The sequence below is a fragment of the Balaenoptera musculus genome, chromosome 17 (genome assembly GCF_009873245.2).
Source record: "Balaenoptera musculus isolate JJ_BM4_2016_0621 chromosome 17, mBalMus1.pri.v3, whole genome shotgun sequence".
Classification (NCBI taxonomy): Eukaryota; Metazoa; Chordata; class Mammalia; order Artiodactyla; family Balaenopteridae; genus Balaenoptera; species Balaenoptera musculus.
The window spans coordinates 36,794,720-36,818,822 of NC_045801.1; the positions used below are offsets into that span (position 1 = coordinate 36,794,720).

Here is a 24,103-nt window from a genome sequence, read left to right on the forward strand (position 1 = left end):
GTATAGAGAGGGCATAGAGCACATACTGTGAAAGTCTTGTGAGAGAGTGCCTGGCATGTGTGTGAAACTGAAAGAGTATGAATTAAGAAGAAAATATAGTTGAACATAGAACTTTAATGAATGCCTTCCTTTAAGGGGAGGATATGGAGGAAGAGGAATCAACAAAGGAGCCTAAGAATGGAAATAGGCAGCGAATCAGGAGAAAGTGTTGAAGGCAGAAGAGAGAGTCAACAGTGTTAAAGCTGCGTAAGGGGACTTCCCTGGTGGTGCAGTGGTTAAGAATCCGCCTGCCAATGTAGGGGACATGGGTTCGAGCCCTGGTCCGGGAAGATCCCACATGCTGTGGAGCAACTAAGCCGATGCGCCACAACTACCGAGCCTGCGCTCTAGAGCCCGCGAGCCACAACTACTGAGCCCATGTGCCACAACTACTGAAACCCACACGCTCTAGGGCCCGTGTACCACAACTACTGAGCCCACGTACTGCAACTGCTGAAGCCCCATGCCTAGAGCCCGTGCTCCACAACAAGAGAAGCCACCGCAATGAGAAGCCCGTGCACCTCAACAAAGAGTAGCCCCTGCTCACCACAACTAGAGAAGGCCTGCACGCAGCAATGAAGACCCAACGCAGCCAAGAATTAAAAGCAAAACAAAACAAAAAAAGCTGCGTAAGGAATCAAGTAGGATGAAGATTAAGGAGAGAAACCATTGAATTGGCAATTACGTGGTTCTTAGTAATCTGCGACATCAGCTTCTTTGGCATGAGAACCAGATTGCAATAGATTGAGGAATGATAGAAAAGTGAGTATGAAGATTTGTTGGGAAGGGAAAGAGAGAAAGGGTGATAGTTTGTGGACAAAATGGTGACAATTAGAATAGGAGAGATGCTTTGTTAGAACACCTTTGAAGCATTAGAAAGGAGATGAAATCAAAGGAAAGGTGGATTAAGGGTGTAATTGGTGTTGCACGTTTCTGGGGAAATGGAGTCAACAGCATGCATGAATCATTTAGCCTTGGGAAGGAAAATTTTGAAACATCAGAGAAAGAGAAAGATTTAGAAGAAAGCTCTTGAGGGGACAGTTGAGGGCATCCACACCAGTGGTTTCTCCCAGTTGAGTGGAAGATAAAGTCCACTGAATGTGGAGAAGCATAAGGGTACAGTTGGGAGCTCTAAGGAGCATGGCAAAGTTTAGAAATAAGCAAAATCTTGCCAAGTTTTGTGATCACAGCTGAGGTGGGGTTTTTTTTGTTTTTTGTTTTTTTGTCGTTGTTTGTATTTTAAAGAGTATTTATAATTGAACCAACTATCATAGCTTTTATTGGGAGCTTGAGTATAGAATTGGAAAAATGAACGAATGATTAAGGTGACCCAGAATTTGGCCTCAACAAGGTAGCAGATTGAGGTGGGAGGAATTAAGGATGTTTTAAGAGTGTAGTTGAAATGATGGGCAGTTTTCAGTCCAAATTGTGTGAGAAAGTAAGACAAAGTAGGTGGTGCATGATTTATTTAGAGGACAGGAAGAAACCGCAGATTGTGCTGAAAGTAAAGCAAAGCTTGGTGAGAGGTACAAAAAGATGAAGAGTAATGGTCAGAGCGAGAAAGCTGTGCTATTAATATAGTAAATGGTAAAGTGAAGTGAAGGTCATTCTGAAGAAAATCATAAAGCAAAATTCCAGAAGGTATGATGGAGTATATAAATGGCATCTAGGGTCTCATAAGACTGTGGGTAGCAGTAGATTTTAAAAGACATGAGGGAGTGAAGGCAAGACTGGGAGTCGAAAGGAAAGGAATAGATTTGGGTGTCCACCAGAAGCTGACAGTCACTTCTATCACTGTTATTCTAGTCACCATTTCAGCTTCTTTTGTACTTTACCCTCTTCACTGTTATGCTTTTAAATCAAAGGAATCACCTTGATGTCTATACAAAGAGTTTGGTATGTGGCACACCAAGTCTCCTTAAACTACAGTTTTGAATGTAGCTGACTCAGTGATAAAACAGTTGCTTTATTTTGCCATTAGAGGATATTCCTGCCCCAATAATACCTGAATACTGATTTTTTTTTCTTTTCTTTTCTTTTTTGCTAAATAGGAACTGATTTTAAGTGATTTGGGGGGTCAAATTTACTTTCCTTTGGGGTAAATTTGAAATTACTGAAACAAATTCTAGAGACATTTTTTAATGTTGTTAATTTGATCATGTTAGTTTTTAGTTTCTTAATTTACCTTAGTATAGACACTATTTTAATTAGTGCACTTTTTAAAACTTGCAGTTTAGAAAATGTTTAAGAGTAGATTTTAATCTGATACAATCTTAGCTTGTTAAACAGGTTAGATTTAGGTCATTCTTCTAAATAACTCCCAAGGTTAGGAAAAATTGCCATGTGTGTCTGAAGCAAATTTCATTTAAAATATTTTAGAATCATGTGGTAAGAGTATGGTTCACTTTGGACTATTAAATCCAGCAGACTATGTACCTATATTTTAGGGAAGGGACTTTCCAGACTTGCAGATTATCTAATTAAATAGAACATCTAGAATGGCTTTTAAATACGCCCCTTCTCCCGTATTTCACAACCCTTAGGAAGAAAGAGATGTTCTTTGCTGCTGTTCAGGACTCATCTTTTAATAGCTTCAGAAATGCTGGAGTCTGCTCCATCTGCTCCTTTCCCCCCTCCTTAACCTCACTAATGTTATCTAAAGACCTTTTCAGTTCTCTTTATCTTCCTAGAAAATTTCAATACATGACTCATGAAATTTCTCCCTACTTTTTCTTTTTTATCACCTTGAAGCTTTTTCAATACCCAAACTAATAATCCTTATAACATATGTGCTAGAGTGTTTCTTAATTTACCCAATTCCAATGTCTTTTATCTCCATTTCTCCTAAGTTAGCTATAGGGATGGCCATATATCAGAATTCATCATAATTTGGAACTACTCCAGCTTAAAATTTTTGAACTCTGAAATTTCCCTTTCAGATCGTAATTTCAGATTAGGCCACTATCTTCCATTCATTCATTTAGCAAATATTTATTGAGTGCCTATTATACACTGAACTTTATAGTCCTTCCTTTTAACTATGCTACATGGGCTTCTCCTTTATCTTCACTTCTACTTCTTTGATACTCTGCCCTGCTTGTTATTGTATTACTACCCTGACTGTAACCTCATGTGCTTTTCTACCTATAATGGGCCTCATGGTTGGTCATTTCAACTGCACTTTAAATCTGAACCTTCAATTCTGACTTCTTTTTCTTAGGCTCTTTTACGATTTCCTCTGACCTTATTCATTATTATTATATTTTACAATCAATATGTATTGATATTTCCCTACATATTTATGCTTTATATTGTTCTATATTCCATCCTGCTTTTGTCTAGGGCTTCCCTTTAATTAATTAATTAATTTAGTGTAGGTCTGCTGGTGATGAATTCTGGTTTTGTTTATTGACTTATGACATCTTTATTTCCTTTTTATTTTAGAAGAGTATTTTTTTTACCAGGTATAGAATTATAGGTTAGCAGTTATTTTCTTTTGGCCCTTTAAAGACTCAAGGCAAGAGTCTGTATCAGGTCCACCCCTGCTCTTAGAGTGTTTTGAGAGCCTGGGGTTTATAGGGGCTTCCCTGCTGGCAGGTCCTGAACTATAATCCTTGTCCTCTCAGTGCTGAGAAACGTCCAAATACTCCAATTATAGGTAATTATAAGGACTTTGGCTATTATTCTGTGTGAGATGGGAAGTCACTGGAGAGTTTGAATGGAGGAGTAATACACAAAAGAATTTCTCTGTTTGCTGTGGTTTAAAAAAAAAAAAAGACCATGAAGAAGCAAAGAAGAACCTGAGAAGACCAGTTAGGAGGCTATTGCAAAAAAGCAAACAAGAGATGAGGGTGGCCTGTAATTTTTTGTCTGGCTATTAAAATAACTTCCAAACCGCCTCAAATCTTGATCTGCTCAAACCGTTTCTTCCATATGATGCCACAGTGATTTATTTCTAAAATTCATATCTAAAGATGTCACTCCTCAGAGATTCCCCATTTTATATCTTCAGGTAAAAATTCAAATTCCTTACCAAAGGAAAACAGATCATATCCATGCTCTGGAGCCTTCCTCCCTTTATATCCTCCTTTCTTATTCTACCTCTTTCCTTTAGCCAGTGTTATCTACTTGGAGCCTAGACTCTCTCTATAGGTTATAAAACCCCCTTAGGCCTCCATGCCTTGGGCCATGTTTTCCTTCTTCTTGGACTATCCTTCTCATCAACTCCCCTCTCTTGTCTGACTTACTCCAACTCATCTTTAAAGATTCAGACTAAAGACTAAGGAAGAAGCTTATCTTTCTCTTGGAAGAGTTTCTGAACCTTTTCCTTCCCCATTCCAAGACAAAAATGAGTCTTTTCTGTGGATTCAGTACAAATCAATAAACATTTATAACATCTACTCTCTACCAAAACAGTTTTTAGGAGTTGGAGAATCAGAGAGGACTAAGCTGCATTATTTGCCCTCAAGATCCTTGTTCTAGAAGAGAAGACACATAAATACATGATTGCATTATAGTGTGATAAGTGTAGTAGTAAAAAGCATGATCTTGGGAGGAGGGTATGAGTGAAGGGCTCCGAGAAGAGGAGAAATCCATATTGGTTTTTAAGAATAAATCAGAGTTTATCAGGCAGACAAGGTGCATGGGGTAGGGCATATATACAAGATTGAAGGAACAATATGTGCAATGGTATAGAATGGCAAAACATCAAGGTTTAGGGAATTACAGAAAAATGCGTATCTGAGTGTAAAGTTTAAAAGGTGATTAATGGAGGTGAGCTTAAAAAGAAAGACAATTATTGAAGATCTTATTTTCAATACATACCTTTATTGTAATACTTAGCATACTGTGTTGTAACCACTGGTTTTCATCTCTATATCACACCAAATGGCTCCTTCAGGGCAGGCATTCATTAATCTTTACATACGTAGCACCTATCCAAGTGTCTAAGATGTAGTGGATACACAGTAAATGCTTATGTTATTAATGTGAACCCTTTAAAACTTTTAAAAGATTATTTTACATAGGACTATTATTCGGTATTTGGTACAAATATCTATCTATCCGTCTACCTATCTATCTTATCGCCTGGGTCGAATCTAGGCATTATCAGTTCCAAAGTCTAAGTATAAAAATAAAATTGAAATAAAATGCAATTAATTAGAGATTCTTTTTTTTAGATAACTATTTATTTTGATATAGTGATGTAAATAGAACAGAATGAAGAAAAAATTATGACAGAAATCAGATAATCTTTAAAACGGAGGAGTGTGTCGCTTTTGGGAGAAATCACCAATAGTCTTTCTTTTTTTAATTTTTATTTTTAACAGCTTTATTGAGGTTTAATTTACATGCCATAAAATTCATTAATTTTAAGTATGAAGCAATAACAAAAACTTCAGTTAAATGTGATGTGCAAGGCATGACATATCCAGTATGTAACATTTTAAAAATTAAATGTTATTAAATTGCTTCTCAGATTTAAATAGCTGTTATTGAGAGACAAGACAAATGAGTAGAATGGAAGAGACATTTATGCAGCTTTGTCTAGGAAGCTAGAAGTTCCATGTACATCTTTCCATCCACTCTTATTTCCTTCTTGTATCTCTTCCACAGCATTGGACACCAGATGGAGACATTTAAGAACTCTGGAACTCAGTTGGGTAGGGGAGGTAGTCTGTTGGGTCTCTAGATTGATAGTCAGTTTTCAGCCCTGGTGAATTCTTGCCTCTTTTTCCCAAAAGGGCATTTCAAACCACTTTGGAAAGTAACACAAATATGTTAGAAATGTCATGAACATAAGGAAAAGAGACGTATAACCTGGAATCAATCATAATAATACGTAGTAGTAATCTGAGAAAAAATGGAATACCCAAATCACGTACACTTATACAAGATCCAGTGACTAGTTGACTAATAACCAACAAAGAAATAGGAAAAGAAAATGAAAAGCAAAGGTTTTGAATAAACACATTGCTTTGTCTTAAGTAGTTTTACACATCTTTTCAAGAAAAAAAATCACTTGAGCTTGTTTGCCTTCTCTTAACTTTTTAAAAATGGCTTTGCTGAGGAATCTACTAACCATTATGGTTTCTTCCAATATCCTCTCCTTTCTCCCCCTTCTCCCTTAGCATCTTTTTGCCACATACATTGCTCCTTCAGCCACTCTTGACATTGGACTCCAACAGGAAAAGAAGAAAGAAATTTATATGAAAATACAGCCGCCATTTGAAGACCTTTTCGACACAGCAGAAGAATATATCCTTCTCCTCCTTCTTGAGCCTTGGGCAAAGATGGCAAAATCAGACCAAGTTGCTTACAGAAAGGTATTGTGGCACTGATGAATTGTGTGTGAACAATTCAGGTTTACTCCAAAACTGATGATGGCCAACATTGTTAACTCACAAGAGAGAAAAGCTGGAAAAGATTTCATGTGGGCCAGGGACTCAGAGTTAAGATTTGGGCAGACACAAAATTGGGGCAGGGAAAGTATTTATTAACTTAGTTTTTGCCAGTTTCCCTGTTGTGTCCTAACAAAAGGCTAAAATTGATGTCATTTTTAAGTCTGTCTACAAATATGTCAGCAGAGAAAAATCTGAGTTTTGGTTTCCTGTGAACCAATAAAATATGCCATGATAATATACTGGCTTTGTCACTTCTTGCCATTTCTCAGCAGTGACTTTAATTTTGATTAATGGAAGGAGGCTGTTTATTTTTATTCTGGATGAATTACAGTAAATATTACACCCATGGAAAATATAAACGTTTCATATATACTGTGGAAAGCACATTCTCTGACTTAAAGCACCCTCAGATGTTCATCAGGTCAGACTGCTTGATTTGATAAAAGTATCAACACATCTTTTTTCATTCCAAAAGAGGTCATTTTAAGTCTCAGTGCTTGAATATTTTCACTATTCTTATTGATGGGTGCAGGAAATTTCTTTAAATGTTTATTTTGAATCACAAATTAAAACCATTTGTGGGTATTTTTAATATTAAGTTAATGCATGTACCCTGTACATGAGGTCATTTCAGATGGATCCCTGCTGTCTCTGTATTGCTCTTCTTCATTCAGATCTCCTGAACAACTTCTTGGTCATGTCTTCGCCCAGAAAGGATGGGTGAGGTAATTAAGATGAAATTAATACCAAGCACCTCGGATAGAGTCACCTTATTGGATAGTGACCAACACAACTCTACGGCTCACTAAATTCATTGACCAAACTAATGAATTTTTCAGTCCTGATTTCGTTTTGTCCTGAAAAATTAGCATTTGTATCCTTTCTACTACAAAAATACTTATTTTACACTAGGAAAATTGGGATATTATATGAAATTAAAAAAAAATTCTCTCCAGGGACTTCCCTGGTGGTCCAGTGGTTAAGACACTGTGCTCCCAGTGCAGGGGGCCCAGGTTCCATCCCGTCAGGGAACTAGATCCCGCATGCCACAATGAAGATCCCACATGTGGCAGCAGATATCCTGCGTGCCGCAACTAAGACCTGATGCAGCCAAATAAATAAATAATTTTTTTTTTAAGAAAAGAAAAATTCTCTCCAGTCATGATTTTATTACTTTTTAAACTAATTAAATTTTTTTTGGCCACGCCTCGCAGCTTGCGGGACCTTAGTTACCCAACCAGGGATCGAACCCATGCCCCCGCAGTGAAAGCGCAGAGTACTAAGCACTGGACAGCCAGGGAAGTCCCCAGTCATGATTTTAAATACAGTATATGGTACAGAGGAAAATGGATATAAGATATGGTCCTAGGATGACAAAACAGATTCAGAATTATAACTGACTTCCCTAAACCAAGAAGTTTTAGCATTATCAGTGATTCTTATGAAATGCCTGGGACAAATTATACACTCTTTTTAATAAGAGGAAAAATAAATTTCTCTTAATTCTATAAACTTCTTAAGTTCAGCCCAGAGGACTCCTCTAAAAGTCCAGCTGACTGGATTATGTAGACTCTTTCCCAAACGGGATAAACAAGAAGATTTAACCAAAATGAATTATTAAATACAGGAGTTCTCAGTCGGACAAACTGATTTTTCTCAATAGAGAAATGGAAAATGATCTTGTTCTCCTGACTGTATGAAGCAGTGCAATACGCACTCTGAAGGCTAAGTCCTACTGTGAGGTTTACTTTGATGATTGACTCTCCCCTCTCTTGCTATAGCAGTAAAACCTTTGCTCACAGACTGATAACAATAGAGTCCAGTCATTTTTTTGTTCTACTGTGGATTATTTGGTCCCTAAAGCTAACAGTGCCTATCTTCATGACTATTATCCTGTTATAAAGAATAGAAGATGGAAAAGTGATCCACGCAACATGTTTGCATTGTCTGCTGGTTCACATGGGGTGTCCAGAAAGGAGGAATGATCTTTGGTGGCATTATATCATTACATAGAAATGTATACATTTTTTATCATTTGAAGCCTGACTTTGCTGTAGCTAATGTTTTTCACTATGTGGGTCTTCCTGCTTCTGCCTCCAAACTAACTTACTTTATTGTCAAGTGTATTTATTTTTTAGCCCACTGTTATTGGCAAATGGTGCATTCCTTCCCTACTTTTTCATAATGCACATTGTTTTGATGTTACAAACTTTATTATTGTGTTATTATAGGTGGAGCTGGTGGAGGAAACTCGACAGCTAGATTCCACGTACTTCAGAAAGCTACAGGCTTTGCATAAAGAGACAGTTTCCAAGAAAGCTGAGGTAAGAAACTCTCTACTTAGAAAAACACAGATTTTAACCTAGGAAGGATTATCACTGCATATATTGGGGGGGAGCGGGGGAGGGAGTAGGGATCCTATATTGAGGAAATCATGTATTGATAAAGTAGGGGACAGGCAGTTTCATTTTCTGCTGCTTCTTTGCCCAACATGCTGCATTTGACAGGTGTCACATTTTATTGACACATTTAACAACAAAGCCAGAAAAATAAAGCAGATGAAGTAGCATAGGGAGCCAAGATACACGTTTGCCTTAGCTAAGAGCCTTCAAGCCACATTATATTCCTTTGAATGTTACTGGTTATTTTCTGTATGGCAGCAGCGCTATTTGTTGTCAAGTCACAAAAGAATTAAATTGAGTTTTCCAAACAGAAAAGGAAGTGTTGTGTGACAGCAATAAGCAAAATAATAAAGAAAAAATATGGAAAGGCTTTAACAGAGTCAATAAAAAGATCATAGGATTGACTAGGATATTAAAGTGTTAATTTTGATTTATAAATTTGCAAATTTGTGATTGGCTACGTAAACCATGATAGATCCATAAGGCCATAAGATTAAATGTGCGTATCTACATAAAAATGACAGTTTAGATTCATACTTGTTGACATGGAAAATGCCCCCGACATATTATTATATAAAAATGTGGGGAACAAAAACACTGGTATCGTGTAATCCTATTCACCTAAAATTATACATGCATTCCTAGGTGTATACATATATGCAAAGAGGGCTATCTGGAAAAATGTTCATCAAAATATTAAAAAGTTAGCTCTGAGTGGTAAGGTTTCAGGTGATTTTTTAATTTTCTACTTTGTACCTATCTGAAATCTTTATTCTTTTGCAATAAAGTTTTACACAAACAGTAAAGCTATTTTTTAAATGTAACCTTCATGTTACTGCCTTATAAACACAGAAATTCTTTATTTGAAATTCTATTAATATCTGGAAAGGATACATAAAAATTCATAAAGTTGTATCTTTAAAATTTTTTTTAATTTATAATACTATTCATAATACTTATACCTATCAAAAATTGATTTTTTTAAATATAGGTAGTTTATCTCATGGTCTGATGCTTTTCAAAAACAAATAGGGAGGTGAATTAATTATATAGGGAGTTACATAGGAAGGATTTCTGAAGAATAAGCCTCTCTAGCTCTTTGCCCTGAAGGACTTGTAAACTGTTCGCAAAACATCAGAGGTGTTAAAAATACCTGACAATTAACTGTTATATGAAGGAGATTACATCTAAAGTATCTTGTACTACTCTATAACATAAAAAACTTTTATACACAAACTAATGTTTTATGTTCATGATATATCGTTAAGAAAAAGAACCAAGTTACAAAACCATACATAGTTGTATAGTCCTATTTCCATTTGTAATAAACCACATGTGTGTACAAAAAAGACTAAAAGGATACACATAAAAATGTTTGTGGTGGTTATCTCTGAATGGTAGTACAATGTATGCTTTTTGTTTTCTTTTTATTACAAAAGACATATTACTTCTGTACCAACAAAAATAATAAAATTAATATTTTATGAGCAAGTGTATAGTAAATATTTACTAATGTTCCTGAAAAGAAGGGAATGGAATGGAAAGGAACAGAACAGAATTTGATGTGAGTTAGAACCAGATTCTAGATTCTTTACCCAGTTCTACCATTGGGCTGATAAATGCCATTGGCCTAATAGTTAATTTTTATTTCAGTTTCTCTTTAAATTTGGAAAATAATTTGTTATATTTAAGAGATTTTTATGAAAAGTATTATTTCATTAGGACACTACTTGTGAAATTGGATCTGGTATTTCAGTACTTCCTCATGTCTCTAAACAAACAGAATACTGGAATAATGTTCCTGCAGAATATAGGCATTTTAATTTTAATGATCTGCTTAACAACAAACTGGAGTTTGAACATTTCCATCAGTTTCTTGAGGCTCATTCTTCAAGGTAAGGAACATAACCATTTTAAAATTTATTTCTCTCTTAAAATATTTTTCTAAACTGCTATTTCTTTAAGATACTTGTTTTGATTCAACATATGATAAAAATGGTTTGGTGCTAGATTTTACCCATTTCAGTAAAAATTAATGAAACCTGTATGGATAACTTTTTGTTGGGAATTGCATTTTGATAATAGCAGCCTCCAAAATGTTATTTTAAGTGGTCAAACAATATTTGTTGATACTTTTACCATTGGCTAAATTAAAACACCAGTACGTTTTATTTTTGCCTATTCTGATGTTTCTTTCTTTTGCATTTTTCTAAACAGGTACTCTAATGACTCTTTCTGAGAATGTCTCTTTTATATTTCACTAAGCTATTGAAATTACTGTACTATTTTGTGATTTTCATTAGTTAATACATAAATGAAACATTATAGTTTTGCATAGAATCTTGGTACCTTATGACACATTTATCTAATATAAACTGAAGTATTAATCATATTGTTTCCAATAATTTTCTCCCAAGTTAACAAAAACTGGTTAGACCTGGGAGCCAAGTTTCACATATATAGTTTCCCTTCTTTGTGATGATAATTATTCCAAATTTAGCAGGTTGCCAAATAGACATGCAATAGGTGGAAATTTTTCCATATTTGAAATTGATAATACTAGTTCATCATTAATGGAAGAACTCTGAGACCCTACCAGTATGGTGGTAGATTCTTCTCTGATCCCAGCACTCCTTGTATTCATTCATATATTTAGCCAGGATAAGACAATATTAATAATAATATTAATAATATTGTACTCATTAGTTCCGTGGTTTAATCGGTTGTACTAACTACTCAATACAGCACTTTCTAAATTCTGTCAAAACAGCAACTTGTTTGGTGTTTAATAGAATTGAAAGAAATAAATAAGAAGGGCTGTACTTTTTCATTTTAGCATGGACCTTATGTGCTGGACAGACATTGAACAGTTCCGAAGAATAACTTACAGAGATCGAAAGCAAAGGGAGGCAAAATCTATGTACATTAAAAACAAGTACTTTAATAAAAAATATTTCTTTGGACCCAACAGTCCAGCTTCTCTATATCAACAGGACCAGGTATCAACATGGAGACATATTTTCTACATTTAAGTATGAAAACGAGTAATTTCTTTTTGCCAACAATCTGAACGTCTTCTTTTTTTCTTTTGCTTTTATGACTTATATGTTAGACACTTTTGATATCTTTTTATTAGGTATTCATAATTATCTACAAATGTCTTTTTTTTAAATAAAGGCTGCCTTCCTTTGTTTACTTATTTTTTTCCATAATTTAAATTATTTATTTATTTATTTATTTGGCTGCACCGAGTCTCAGTTGCGGCATGTGGGGTCTTTAGTTGCGGCATGTGGGATCTTTAGTTGAGCCATGCAAACTCCTAGTTGCAGCATGTGGGCTGTAGTTCCCTGACCAGGGGTCGAACCCTGGCCCCCTGCATTGGGAGCGTGGAGTTTTAACCACTGGACCACCAGGGAAGTCCCTCTACAGATGCCTTAAAATTCACTCAAGTATTATATATTATTAAAACTGTGTTATTTTTAAAGTAATTTATGGAATAAAAATAACTTTCATTCATCCACTCACCCATTCATTCAGCAAATATGGGTGCCTGTGATATGCCAGACGCTGTTCTAGGTGCTCAGGATAAGTGGTAAACAAGGAGGACAAAGTCCTTGCACCTTTCAAAAGCAGAAAACAGCCATTACCAGCCATTAAGCCCCATCTCTACCCCTTTTCTGTTCTTCTCTTACTTGAAATTACTCCAAACATAACTGATCTTTGAAAAATCCTGTTTGCCATTGTACTGTCTCCCAAAACAATTTTTATTGACCAGGAACAAAGATTTTCCATTTTGTTGAGCCAAGATCATATGGCTTTAATCACAACTTATTAATAACTAGATGGTGTCATTACTTACAGCAAAAATGTCAGACTGGGATTCAGCGGTGGTTTTGAGTGTTCATGTAACTGATCACATGAGATATGGCTCAATTTTAATGCCTTTGAAATATAAAATTAAGTGTTATAATTTATTTAACCTGAAGTTTGCTAATACTAGAAGTTTGCTAGATCAAATGTGTAGCATTTGATTTCTTTATTTTCGTAGTTTAAAAGGATGTGTACCCTAATGGCATACATTTGTAAAATACAAATCTCAGATTAATTCAGTAAATTAAAGAAAAATTCAGAGCTATTCACAAGTAGGGCATACCAAATTAAAAATCTAGATCTTGGGGGAGAAATAAACAAAAGTCCTTGGGAGTAAGAGGGAGAAGAAATTCTAGAATTAAGCAACCTTAACAAAAATGTCTTGCCACTAGTTCCCTGAGATACAAATCTGGGATGTATTAGCAAAAGTGGCTGGGAGTATCTCAATAAGCATAAGTATGAAATAAACACATGGAAAGCATTTGTTTTCTGTTTGGCTTGTGCTACATTGTGTGAGGTTTCATGGTATCTGATGCTACTGTGTGAACCTTCCATAGTAAAACTTGCTGAGAATTAAAAATTCAGTGGAAAAAGTCACCCATTGCTGTCATAGCAAATGATTGTACTTACTACAGAGGAGTTTTCCAAATGACCCTTCTTCCTCATCTTTGTCTTTACTTTTATTTATTTTTTATTTTTTTTATTAATTTATTAATTTTTTTTATTTTTTGGCTGTGTTGGGTCTTCATTTCTGTGGGAGGGCTTTCTCTATTTGCGGCGAGCGGGGGCCACTCTACATCGCGGTGCGCGGGCCTCTCACTGTCGCGGCCTCTCTTGTTGCGGAGCACAGGCTCCAGACGCGCAGGCTCAGTAGTTGTGGCTCACGGGCCTAGTTGCTCCGCGGCATGTGGGATCTTCCCAGACCAGGGCTCGAAACCCGTTGTCCCCTGCATTGGCAAGCAGATTCTCAACACTGCACCACCAGGGAAGCCCCCTTTTATTTTTATTTACATATTTTATACTTAAGGATTTCTGCATCACCTTATGTTTTATATAGACCATGCTAGTTCTAATCCTAGTTGTGTGGCCAATTGCAGTTTGATTAGCAAAGTAGTCTTTTCTCTTATTCTCTTTCTTCTTATTTTTATATAGAACCATATTATTGTTAATGTTATTTGATTAATATTATTAAAGGATGGCTAAGAGAGTCTCTTTTTATATATAAAACAATATTATTATTAGGATTAAGTAATCTTATTAATCAAAGGAGAGCTAAGGCTCCAACGAGGAGCCCAGTTTTTTTCTGTGTACAAAAAACTCACAATTTTGAGTGGTATATAGACAGAAACAGGATGATTTATAGTAGGATTGGCCATTAGTATTGTTTTTTAATTAATTAATTTTTTATGGCCATTAGTATCGTGGAAGCCAGTAATTATATAGAAGGAAGATTTTGGCCACAGAGAAATTGTCTTATAAAAGGGCTACTTGTGCAAGTCAGAGACTATTGTCTGTATAACCTGGCCTTTTTCTACTTCCTGCTATCTCTGTTTTCTTCTTTGAAGTTGTTGGAACAGCCCTACATTGCTACCACCACCATCATTCCACCATCTCCAACCCAATGTTTATTGGTAATATGCATATTTATAATGTCTGAGTCAAGGTTGTTTCTTAACTAATTAATGCCTTATTTTTCTCAGACACAAAAGAAAATGCCTTCTCAAACAAGTCCATTTGAGTAGAATCAGAGATTCCTAGAATATTAGACCTAGAAGAGAACTTAGAAAACTAAAAGTCTAATGCCCTTATTTTACAGTCGAAGAAACTGTAGCCATGGAGAAAAAAATGGCATTGCAGTTGTCACACAGGATAGAAATCCCTGTGTTCTTTGAAATATATTATCATAAGCAAAATCATACATCTAAAACAACCATCACATAAACCACAATTCTCTGTTTGATGTTAGGGGAGTTATCTGTCTTTACTATACACAGTAAAGCCAGGAGCTATTTTACAGAAAATGAAAATTCTGGCACCCATCAGGTGCTCAGCAAATAGTCTTGGGGTGAATGAATAAATGAATGACGATTAGCATTTCTTTACCTAAACAGAAGTTTGTTGTTTCTGTTTCATTTTTATTTTCTTAGATAATGCATTTAAGTGGTGGCTGGGGAAAGATTCTCCATGAGCAGCTTGATGCAGCTGTTCTAATTGAAATTCAGAAGCATGTCCTAAATAGGCTAGAAAATGTGTGGTTGCCATTGTTTCTTGCAAGTGAACAGTTTGCAGCACGTCAAAAGATAAAGGTATGTAAATTAGTATAATCTTGGGATAGCAACGGACAGCACCTCTCAAAGCCTCAAATGTGAAAGCCTGTTGACTCAGCCATTGTATTGCTATGGCATAGTGGTTAAGAGCAGGAAGTCAGACTTCCCAAGTTTTAATCTCAACACTGCCACATATTAATTGTACAACACTAAGTTTTATAACCTTAGTTTTCTCATTTGGAAAAGAAATAGAGTTAGTAAGAGTAATAGCTTCATAAGATTGTTATGAAGAGGAAATGAAATGATATATGTGTAGTTTCTTAGCGTGGTGCCTGGTACACAGCAAACACTCACATACTGTCTATTAATATAGTTATTATTTTTTACATTATTATTATTGAGTCTTCATATAAATGGGCAAGGATGTACAAAGGGGAATAGTTAAATGAATAAGAATTCCATACTATGGAAAACTATGCAGTTTTCCATATAAAATGAGATTATAAAAATGAGATTTCCACATATACTGATAATGAAAGATGTTATTTATTGAGTGAAACAAGCAGGATGCAGAACAATACATAGAAGATAATCCTGTTATATGTACTTATATCTCGATGTCTGTCTATTTATGCATTTCTCTTTCTCCTCTCTGTCTATCTATATTTATGTTTATGAACAAAGATCAAAGAAAAGATCTGCCTCCTGGGAATGGGTATGGGGAGTGTGAAGGACTTTTACTTTGTAAAGTAGGGTTTTTGTTGTTGTTGTTTTGCTTTGTTTAGTTTTTATTTTATAAGAAGCATGTATTGCTTCAATAATTTTAAAGTCATTATCACACCTAAAAACAGGCAAACCTGATCTTTACAAAAAGAACACAAGGAGTAGAGAGCATGTAATTTTGGACTTCAGTGTGCAAAGCACATGCCATTAGTATTGATCAGGAAGAATGTAGAAAAGCTGCCCTCCATATTTAATTTATCAAACACTTTGAGTCTTACTTATCTGGAAATATCCTTAGTCTTCTTAGCACCTTAAGTTATGGAAAACACAGTACAACTGGGAACATAGAACTTATAGTATGGGGAAGAAGACCTGACTTGTTTTAGGCAAAAAGTTCCTGGAAGTAAGCTTTGGGACAACTCAGATTTCCTCATTTCCTTTCTTCAGGCTAACTCTAATTGTCTATCTAAAGCCAAGTAAAAAGATATTTGGCTCATTAATATTGTTTACCGTGTTTTCTCACTATGTTTACCACAATAATTTTATTGTAATTTACAGCTCCTTCCTAACTTAGCAATTCTTTGGGTGGCCAACAATATTCACTGATTCTGGCAACCTTAAGCCAAAGACAAAAGGGAAGGAAGATCAAGAATTTTTAATAAAATGATGCTGGAGCATCTCACGCATTTAGGGGAAGAGTTGACACCCAAGCTTTACAAAGGCCAGGGGCCAGGACAGCCCTGAGAACCCAGCAAGAAGAATTCTCAGATCTTTTCTCCAGGCTGTGGCTACCAAAAGACTCAGCAGCAGTGATTCTAGTCCCTGTCTGTCTGGGTCAGCTCCTGGATCTACCTGCTATAGACAGGGAGGTAGAGTCACATAGCACAGACTTGGCAGGAGTGGTTCCCAAAAAAGGGAAAATATTTTGAATAGGCAATAACCTCAAGAAGTATCTACTGTATTACCTCCCTGTGTTGAGTAACTTTTGTACTCTTCTCAAGTTAGTTGTGGCTAGAGAATACACAAAAATGTGGGGAGTCCTAATTATCCTTCCAGCTTCAGTTTCTATGGGGCCCAAGTGAAACTGTTGTCTACCTTTGGGGCAATACACTCAGGTACTATTATCTGCATTTTGCAGATGAGGAGACTGCTAAGAGAATTTGAGTGACTTGCCCGGGGAACTGGACAGGGCTTCCGTTTCTAAGTCTTATCCTCTTCCTCCTGTTCTTTCTCTTATTCACACTGACCTTCACCTCATTTTTTAAAGCTGTTAAATCAGTAAATGATTTTAATACTGTAGACATTCTGAATAACTCGGATAAAATCATTGGTTTGCTTCTAGGTACAGATGAAAGACATAGCTGAAGAGCTTTTACTACAGAAGCGTGAAAGGAAAATTGGAGTCTGGAAGGCAAGTAATATTTGTTATGTTCTTCCTCTTGTAAGTTCCACTGTCAGAGTATTGTTTTTCTTCCTCTTCTTGTACAGAGACCCTCATTGTAGATAATGCTTTCTAAGCCACCAGATGCTGACACTGTTCTTAATTGGCTGATGGAATCGGCAGGAAAGTGTGATTGTACTAGAGCCCTCTTCTTAAAGAGTTCCTTGACCTGCTCGACCCTAGAAGTGTGCGATTGGACTTTAAATGTGTATTTTTAGTTGTTTTGCTTGTGATGAATTTATTGAGACAGGCTGATCATTCCAGCATATGGTAGTTTATTTATTATTGGGAGTGGATTACACAAAAAGAATGAGGAGTATGCAGCAAAATCAGCAACTTAAATTATCTTATATTATCCTCTTTATTTAGAATTACATTTTAACTTTAAAAGAATTAAGATAGCTATCATTTTGGTGATTATTTAAACCACTACAATATGATACCTTCCTAGAAATTGCCTATTTTGCTTCTTAACAAGCATGATAAACACAGTCTTCTTTTTGAGCCTACAAATGTATGTGTATTCGTCCTTCTATAGGTCTTGATAAAATGTCAAACTAGACCCAGGTGACCCCCTACAACCTAACAAAGATAAAAATCTATTCGACTGTTAGAGGAGCGTATGTATCTGTTAGGATGCTTTTTTCCTGTATTTTCCTCTTGAAAGGAAACAAACTGTTCTTATATTTGTCCTTTGCTATGTATTTTTTAAAAATACTAAATAGAATGGGCTTATATGTCATATTATCGTACATTATATATTATGTTATTTTCTGTTTAGTTAAATTATGGGTTTTAGTTAAATTACTAAGTTTTAGTATCTTAAGAAGCAGGTCTTAAAACATTATTTGTTGAGTGGGTTTTAAATAAACATCCCAGTCTAATACATAGTTGTTCCTATTTATAGGGCTATAATTTTAATATGGACCATCTGGTGATGGTCTTAACTTTTTGTCCTTGGAACACCACATGTGCCTCACTAAAATAGTGATAGACATCTATTCACTTTATCTGGGGTAAAGGCACCACCATTCGTCTAGACTGCCTGGAGTTGCCTTCGCTTTTCAGTTTCCAACTCAGATGTCATCCTCAAAGCCCTTCTCTGTAAAGCTCTTACTCCTCCAGGCAGAATTAGTTACTCCTTCCTTTGCATTCCCATAGACTTTTTTACATAACTCTCTTAAAACACTTTTATTGTTGGTCACATATGATTTGTTTCAAGAAACTTATTTTATGCATTGTCAGTAATGGATATTTATCATGTGCAATGGATATTTGTCATTGATTGTTACTATAATTCCTAAGTTCATCTAAAATATTGCCTTTAAAGTGATGCTTCCTTGCATGGTTGTAGGCTAAACTCAGATTTGGGGCACTTCAATAAATTTACCAAATGAAAAAAAATCTATTCAGTAAATTCTATAAAATCTATTATTTTTTTAAATCTGAGAGTCTAAAGGAGGATGAATATGTGATCTAAAATGGTCAAGGTAAAAAAAGTAGACATCATATACTTCAGAATTGTGAAGATAAAATAAGTAATACCTTTAAGCATTAGTAAAACAACATGGCTTTTTTGTTGCATAAAGTAAATCCTGGGTCAGAGAAAGTTTATTATTAAAAATATACACTGATAATTATTTCCTCTGGTTATTAATTATTAATAGTAATTTATTATTAAAATAATATAAAGATGTCTCACCTAAAAACATGATCTTTCGGGAATTCCGTGGCGGTCCAGTGGTTAGGACTCAGCACTTTCACTGCTGTGGCCCAGGTTCGATCCCTGGTTAGGAAACTAAAATCCCACAAGCGGCACAGTGTGGCCAAAAAAAAAAAAAAAAAACATGATCTTTCTAGGATAGAATTATAGTGAAGCTCCACAGTAAATTTCCTATTTAAATTAATAAGATTAATTGGTAATTTTTTCTAAAATTTTTGAAAAATATCTTAAATGTTCAACTGTTTTTACTTTTTAAAAGGCAGGAAAGTTATATATTAATATATAACATATAATATATATAATTATAACATTATGATTACTTTGTTCTGTTTAAGCACAGAACTCATACTGTACACCAAAGTGTAGTTTTTAACCATAGTCCCAAACTGTAATGATTGTTAACATTCTTAATGTAGTCATATGTTCTAAGTCATCCAATCATTTCTTTTTCTCTCCACCTCTTAAGAAACTGATGCCATAAAAATACAAAAGAGACAAAAGGGAGAACAGAGGGGGAAAGCTGCCAAATTCTATTTATCCATGCCATAAATTTCAACAGACAAAAATAAAGGAGATAGAAGTTGGTAATTTTTAGCCTAATAAATGACTTTATTATTAACTTCTGGAACACAGCTAATTTTCTGTATTCTCTGATTTGGACAGCCTGTGGAGAGTAAGTGGATATCGTCATCTTGTGAAATCATTGCTTTCCGTAAAGCATTATTGAATCCAATTACCGCAAGGCAGTTTCAACGGTTTGTGGCTCTAAAAGGAGATTTATTGGAAAATGGGGTGCTCTTTTGGCAAGAAGTACAAAAATATAAGGTATTGTATTAGAAGCTGGAGAAAAGCACCTCTTTTTAAGGAGGAGATGCATTAACATATCAGTTTCCTAACTTTTTGGGCAAGATTTATATAAGATATCCCAACTTCGATGTTTTCATACCAATGTGTAAATATTGAGGTATCTATTGTTCTGTGTTAGAAACATTTATTATTATACAGTGAAAAGTAAGAGTTAACCCTGAAATGATAGTATTAGGTTTTTCAAGGTTTCACGTATATTATGATCTAACAAGAATCTTCCTGAAAAGTTTTAACTATATTTTTGCATATTGCTTATCTATAAATGTACTATACACATTTTTGCTGAAGATATTCATATTCAGTACTTTAACCAAGACCTGTTTACAAGAATTCCTCCTAACCATATTTGCAGCAATAGTAATAAGAGATAGTGGATTACAGATAAATAAACCAACAGAGATGAGAGAGGCTTTACTATTAGAATGGCCAAATTCTTAACAAAATAAATAAATGAAAGAACAAGTTATTAGGTGCAAAAGCAGTTTATTGTCAGGTTTAAGTGTTTGATGGAATCATATAGAATCTCTGCACTGAAGAGGAGGAAAGGACTTCCTAGGTTGTGTAATCTAGACTTGAATACAGGAATGTTGTCTAGAAATACCTAAGAGTAGGCATCCCTGCTCCCAGGGTTAGCAGGCTCATTTCCTTGCAAGCAGCCTATTTAATCCCATTATAAAAATAGGGAGTAAAAATAAAGCTGGAATTTAAGAGGATAATGCTTTCAATTGGCCTACAATCTACGTATGTATAATATTATGCAGTACTAATACTCTGCAGCATATTTATTCTATATAGTTAGTAGTTGCTCAATACAATCTTATTTCCAGACTTTCTCCAGCATTCCATGAAACTGTTTTCTACCCTTTTCTGTTATCACCAGTTTTTGTACCTTTGTTAACATAGAAATTTCCTCAGGAAAAAAAAAAAAAGGATTTTGAGATAAGTTTTTTAAAAATCTATCACAAGATAAGTAATATTAAGATAATTTTTTTGAAAATTAAAAAGGAGGTAGAGTCTGTTTTCCATAACAGGAAATTATTATGAGTGAGCAGAACAGTCTTTAAGCTAAAATGAACATGAGTAAGTCCAACCCTGCTAGGATAAGAGGTAATGAGATAAACTGTGCAAAATAAGCATTTAAGAAAACATAGACTCATACATAGTCAACCCTTAACTTTGTGACTGTTTCTCCTTCAAGACTTCCCTTGGTCTTCATTTAAGTATCTTTTCTGTGGTATAGAACAGAGGACATATAATACTAGGTAGTTATTAAAAATCATGCTTTAAGGGTGAATTTGTTTATTCAGTAAGCATTTACTAAATCACTAATGTGCCAACTATTATGCTAGATTGTAGGAATAAAAAAAATGGATAAACTACACTGCCCTCCTTCAAGGAGGGACTCATCCATGAAAACAAAATATCATGAAATAACATTGATTATGATCCCTGTTCTAACTAGTTATAATTTGGGCACAGAGGGGAAAATGATTCAGGGACGGTGGTAGCTCAGGGAGATCTCAACAGAAGTGATGATACTTATAGGGAACTCTACTCAATACTCTGTAATGACCTATATGGGAAAAGAATCTGAAAAAGAGTGGTTATGTGTATATGCATAACTGATTCACTTCGCTGTACAGCAGAAACTAACACAACATTGTAAATCAACTATACTCCAACAAAACTTTAATAAAAAAGAAGTGGGACTTCCCTGGTGGCGCAGTGGTTAAGAATCCGCCTGCCAGTACAGGGGAAACGGGCCTGAGCCCTGGTCCGGGAAGATCCCACATGCCGCGGAGCAGTTAAGCCCGTGCACCACAACTACTGAGCCTGCACTCTAGAGCCCGTGAGCCACAACTACTGAGCCCATGTGCCACAACTCCTAAAGCCCACGTGCCTAGAGCCCGTGCTCCGCAACAAGAGAAGCCCCTGCTCGCTGCAACTAGAGAAAGCCCACGCGCAGCAACGAAGACCCAAACAGCCAAAAATAAATAAATAAATTAATTAATTAAAAATAAATAAATAAAAAAGAAGTGATGATACTTGAATTGGGTCTTGAAGAAGTTTGCCAGGGGGAAAGCATTCCACCTAGCAAGTCTTACTGTGCTCACTTTTCTATGGCTTACTCATATTAAGTGTTTACATCTGTCAGATATTTCCTTAATGCTTTTCATGTAATAACGACTTTATTCTTTATAAGAATCCTAGGTCAAAGCTGTTAATTCTCACCATTTTACAGATGAAGAAGCTAAGGCACAGAAAAGTTAAGAAACTTCTGACATCCTTCAGCTAATTAAGTAGTAGAGCTGGAATTTGAACCAAGACATTCTATTGCTAAAATTTGTGCCCTTAATCACTAAGTTATGCTCCCTCCCAGTGATGACTGTAGTAATATTTAAAAGATGGCTACACTGATCTTAGTCAAACATTATTCTGAATTGTGAAAAATTGGAAAGAACCCTGATGTACAACAACAGGACATGGGTTATTTTAATTATGATACATCTATACAGTAGAATACTCTGCAGCCATTAAAAATTATGCTCTAGGAGATTAATCAATGAGAAAAGATAATCATCTTACTGATTTTTTTAAAACCTAGCTACTAGAAAGCAGTATGATTTAATATAAAGTGTGTGTGTGTGTGTGTGTGTGTGTGTGTGTGTGTGTGTGTGTGTCCATCCCCACAGAGAAAAGACCTGAAGGAAATATACATCCAAGAAATACTTTTTCAGCACCTATCAAGGGCCAGGCTAAATCCTGAGGATACAACTGTGATCAAAACAGTCTTTCCTGTCAGGGCTTACAGTGTTAGGGGAGGGACAGACAAGTGATAGATAAGATGATTATAAGAGTGTGATTAGTGTAGTGGTGGGAGAAGCACAGGGTAAAATGGAAGTACCTAGGATGTCCATCTCCTGGACTGGGGGAGACACAGAAAGTTTACTAGAGGACAGTACAGTTGACCCTTGAACAACACAGGTTTGAACTGCAAGGTCCGCTTATACCTGAATTTTTTTCAGTAAATTCAGACTACAGTACTTCACAATCCACTGTTGGTTGAATCCAAGGATGTGGAACTACAGATGCAGACGGCCAACTGTAAAGTTATACGTGGATTTCCAACTGCGAGGCAGGGTTGGTGCCCCTAACCCCCACGTTGTTCAAGGGTCAACTATGTGCTTAACACATAGGCCTTAACGATAGGTAAAAGTGAACTCTGCTACAGGTATAATAGGGCAGAACAACTAGGAAAAATACCAATCCTGATTCTATCTAAATTCTATCTATATACTCTCAAAGTTAAAACCATATAATTTCACAAATTTGTTTTTATTTCATAATCCTTATATTCCATAATAATAAGCCAGGCTTACCAAATATATGATCATTTCCCTAGTAATGGCAAAAAATTTAGTTTTTGGTAACATACCAAACATATGTGTTATAAATAGGCATTTTCAGAGGGAATACTAAATTGAGTAAAAAATGCTGTTATCTCAGTGTAACATTTATATCAAGATTTTTCACATATAACAATGCCAAATTTATATATGTAAAGTTTTATATGGCAAGCACTAGAAACTTTCTTTCTTTAATACTGTCTGTAAGATAGTTATTACGATGCCTGTCATATAGTAACTACTTAATAAATGTTGGCTTATTTCTGGCCTAGAATTACAAGTTTCCAAATCTGTGTGCTTTCTAGGGATTTAGAGAACAATGTCTTTGATAAAAAATGTCATAATTCAAGCTAAGCTACCTCTTTATTTTAAAAAGTGATAGCCTTACATCTGTGACATAAAACTGGGTCTTTTTAATGTACAATTACTGTTTTTAAATTCTTTAGCTATAAAGATGATAATGTAATAGGTTATCTGAAAAAATATAGCTCCTAAGAGATGCATAATAATACACCTGTAACCACCAGCATTCCCGCTTGTGTTGCTAGCCTTTTTGAGCCTAAATCACCTTGCTGTAGAAACAGTTATGTAGAAAAAGCTTTTGCATCCACCTGTAAGTTGAGTAAGGTGCCTATTCTCAGTGCTCTCCTAGGGCCCTGTTTATACCTTTATCATGCCACTTATTAACTATCTCAGATTGGAAAAACATTTTTCATGCTTCACTTGCAGTAGATATTTTTCTGAACATCTTTATTGGAGTATAATTGCTTTACAATGGTATGTTAGTTTCTGCTGTATAACAAAGTGAATCAGCTATATGTATACATATATCCCCATATGCCCTCCCTCTTGAGTCTCCCTCCCACCCTCCCTATCCCACACCTCTAGGTGGTCACAAAACACCGAGCTGATCTCGCTGTGCGATGCTGCTTCTTCCCACTAGCCATCCATTTTACATTT

At 35.4% G+C, this 24,103-nt stretch overlaps 1 protein-coding gene across 1 annotated transcript in view; it reads left to right on the top strand.

The window, feature by feature from the left end:
* RGS22 (regulator of G protein signaling 22) overlaps positions 1-24,103 on the top strand; it is a 196,896-nt gene that overhangs the window by 129,745 nt on the left and 43,048 nt on the right. Inside the window, exons 15-21 of the mRNA XM_036830350.1 lie at positions 6,171-6,365; positions 8,675-8,767; positions 10,568-10,740; positions 11,682-11,844; positions 14,863-15,021; positions 17,048-17,116; positions 19,533-19,694. Of these exons, the coding sequence (XP_036686245.1) occupies positions 6,171-6,365; positions 8,675-8,767; positions 10,568-10,740; positions 11,682-11,844; positions 14,863-15,021; positions 17,048-17,116; positions 19,533-19,694 (1,014 nt within the window). The remainder of the gene's footprint in view (positions 1-6,170; positions 6,366-8,674; positions 8,768-10,567; positions 10,741-11,681; positions 11,845-14,862; positions 15,022-17,047; positions 17,117-19,532; positions 19,695-24,103) is intronic.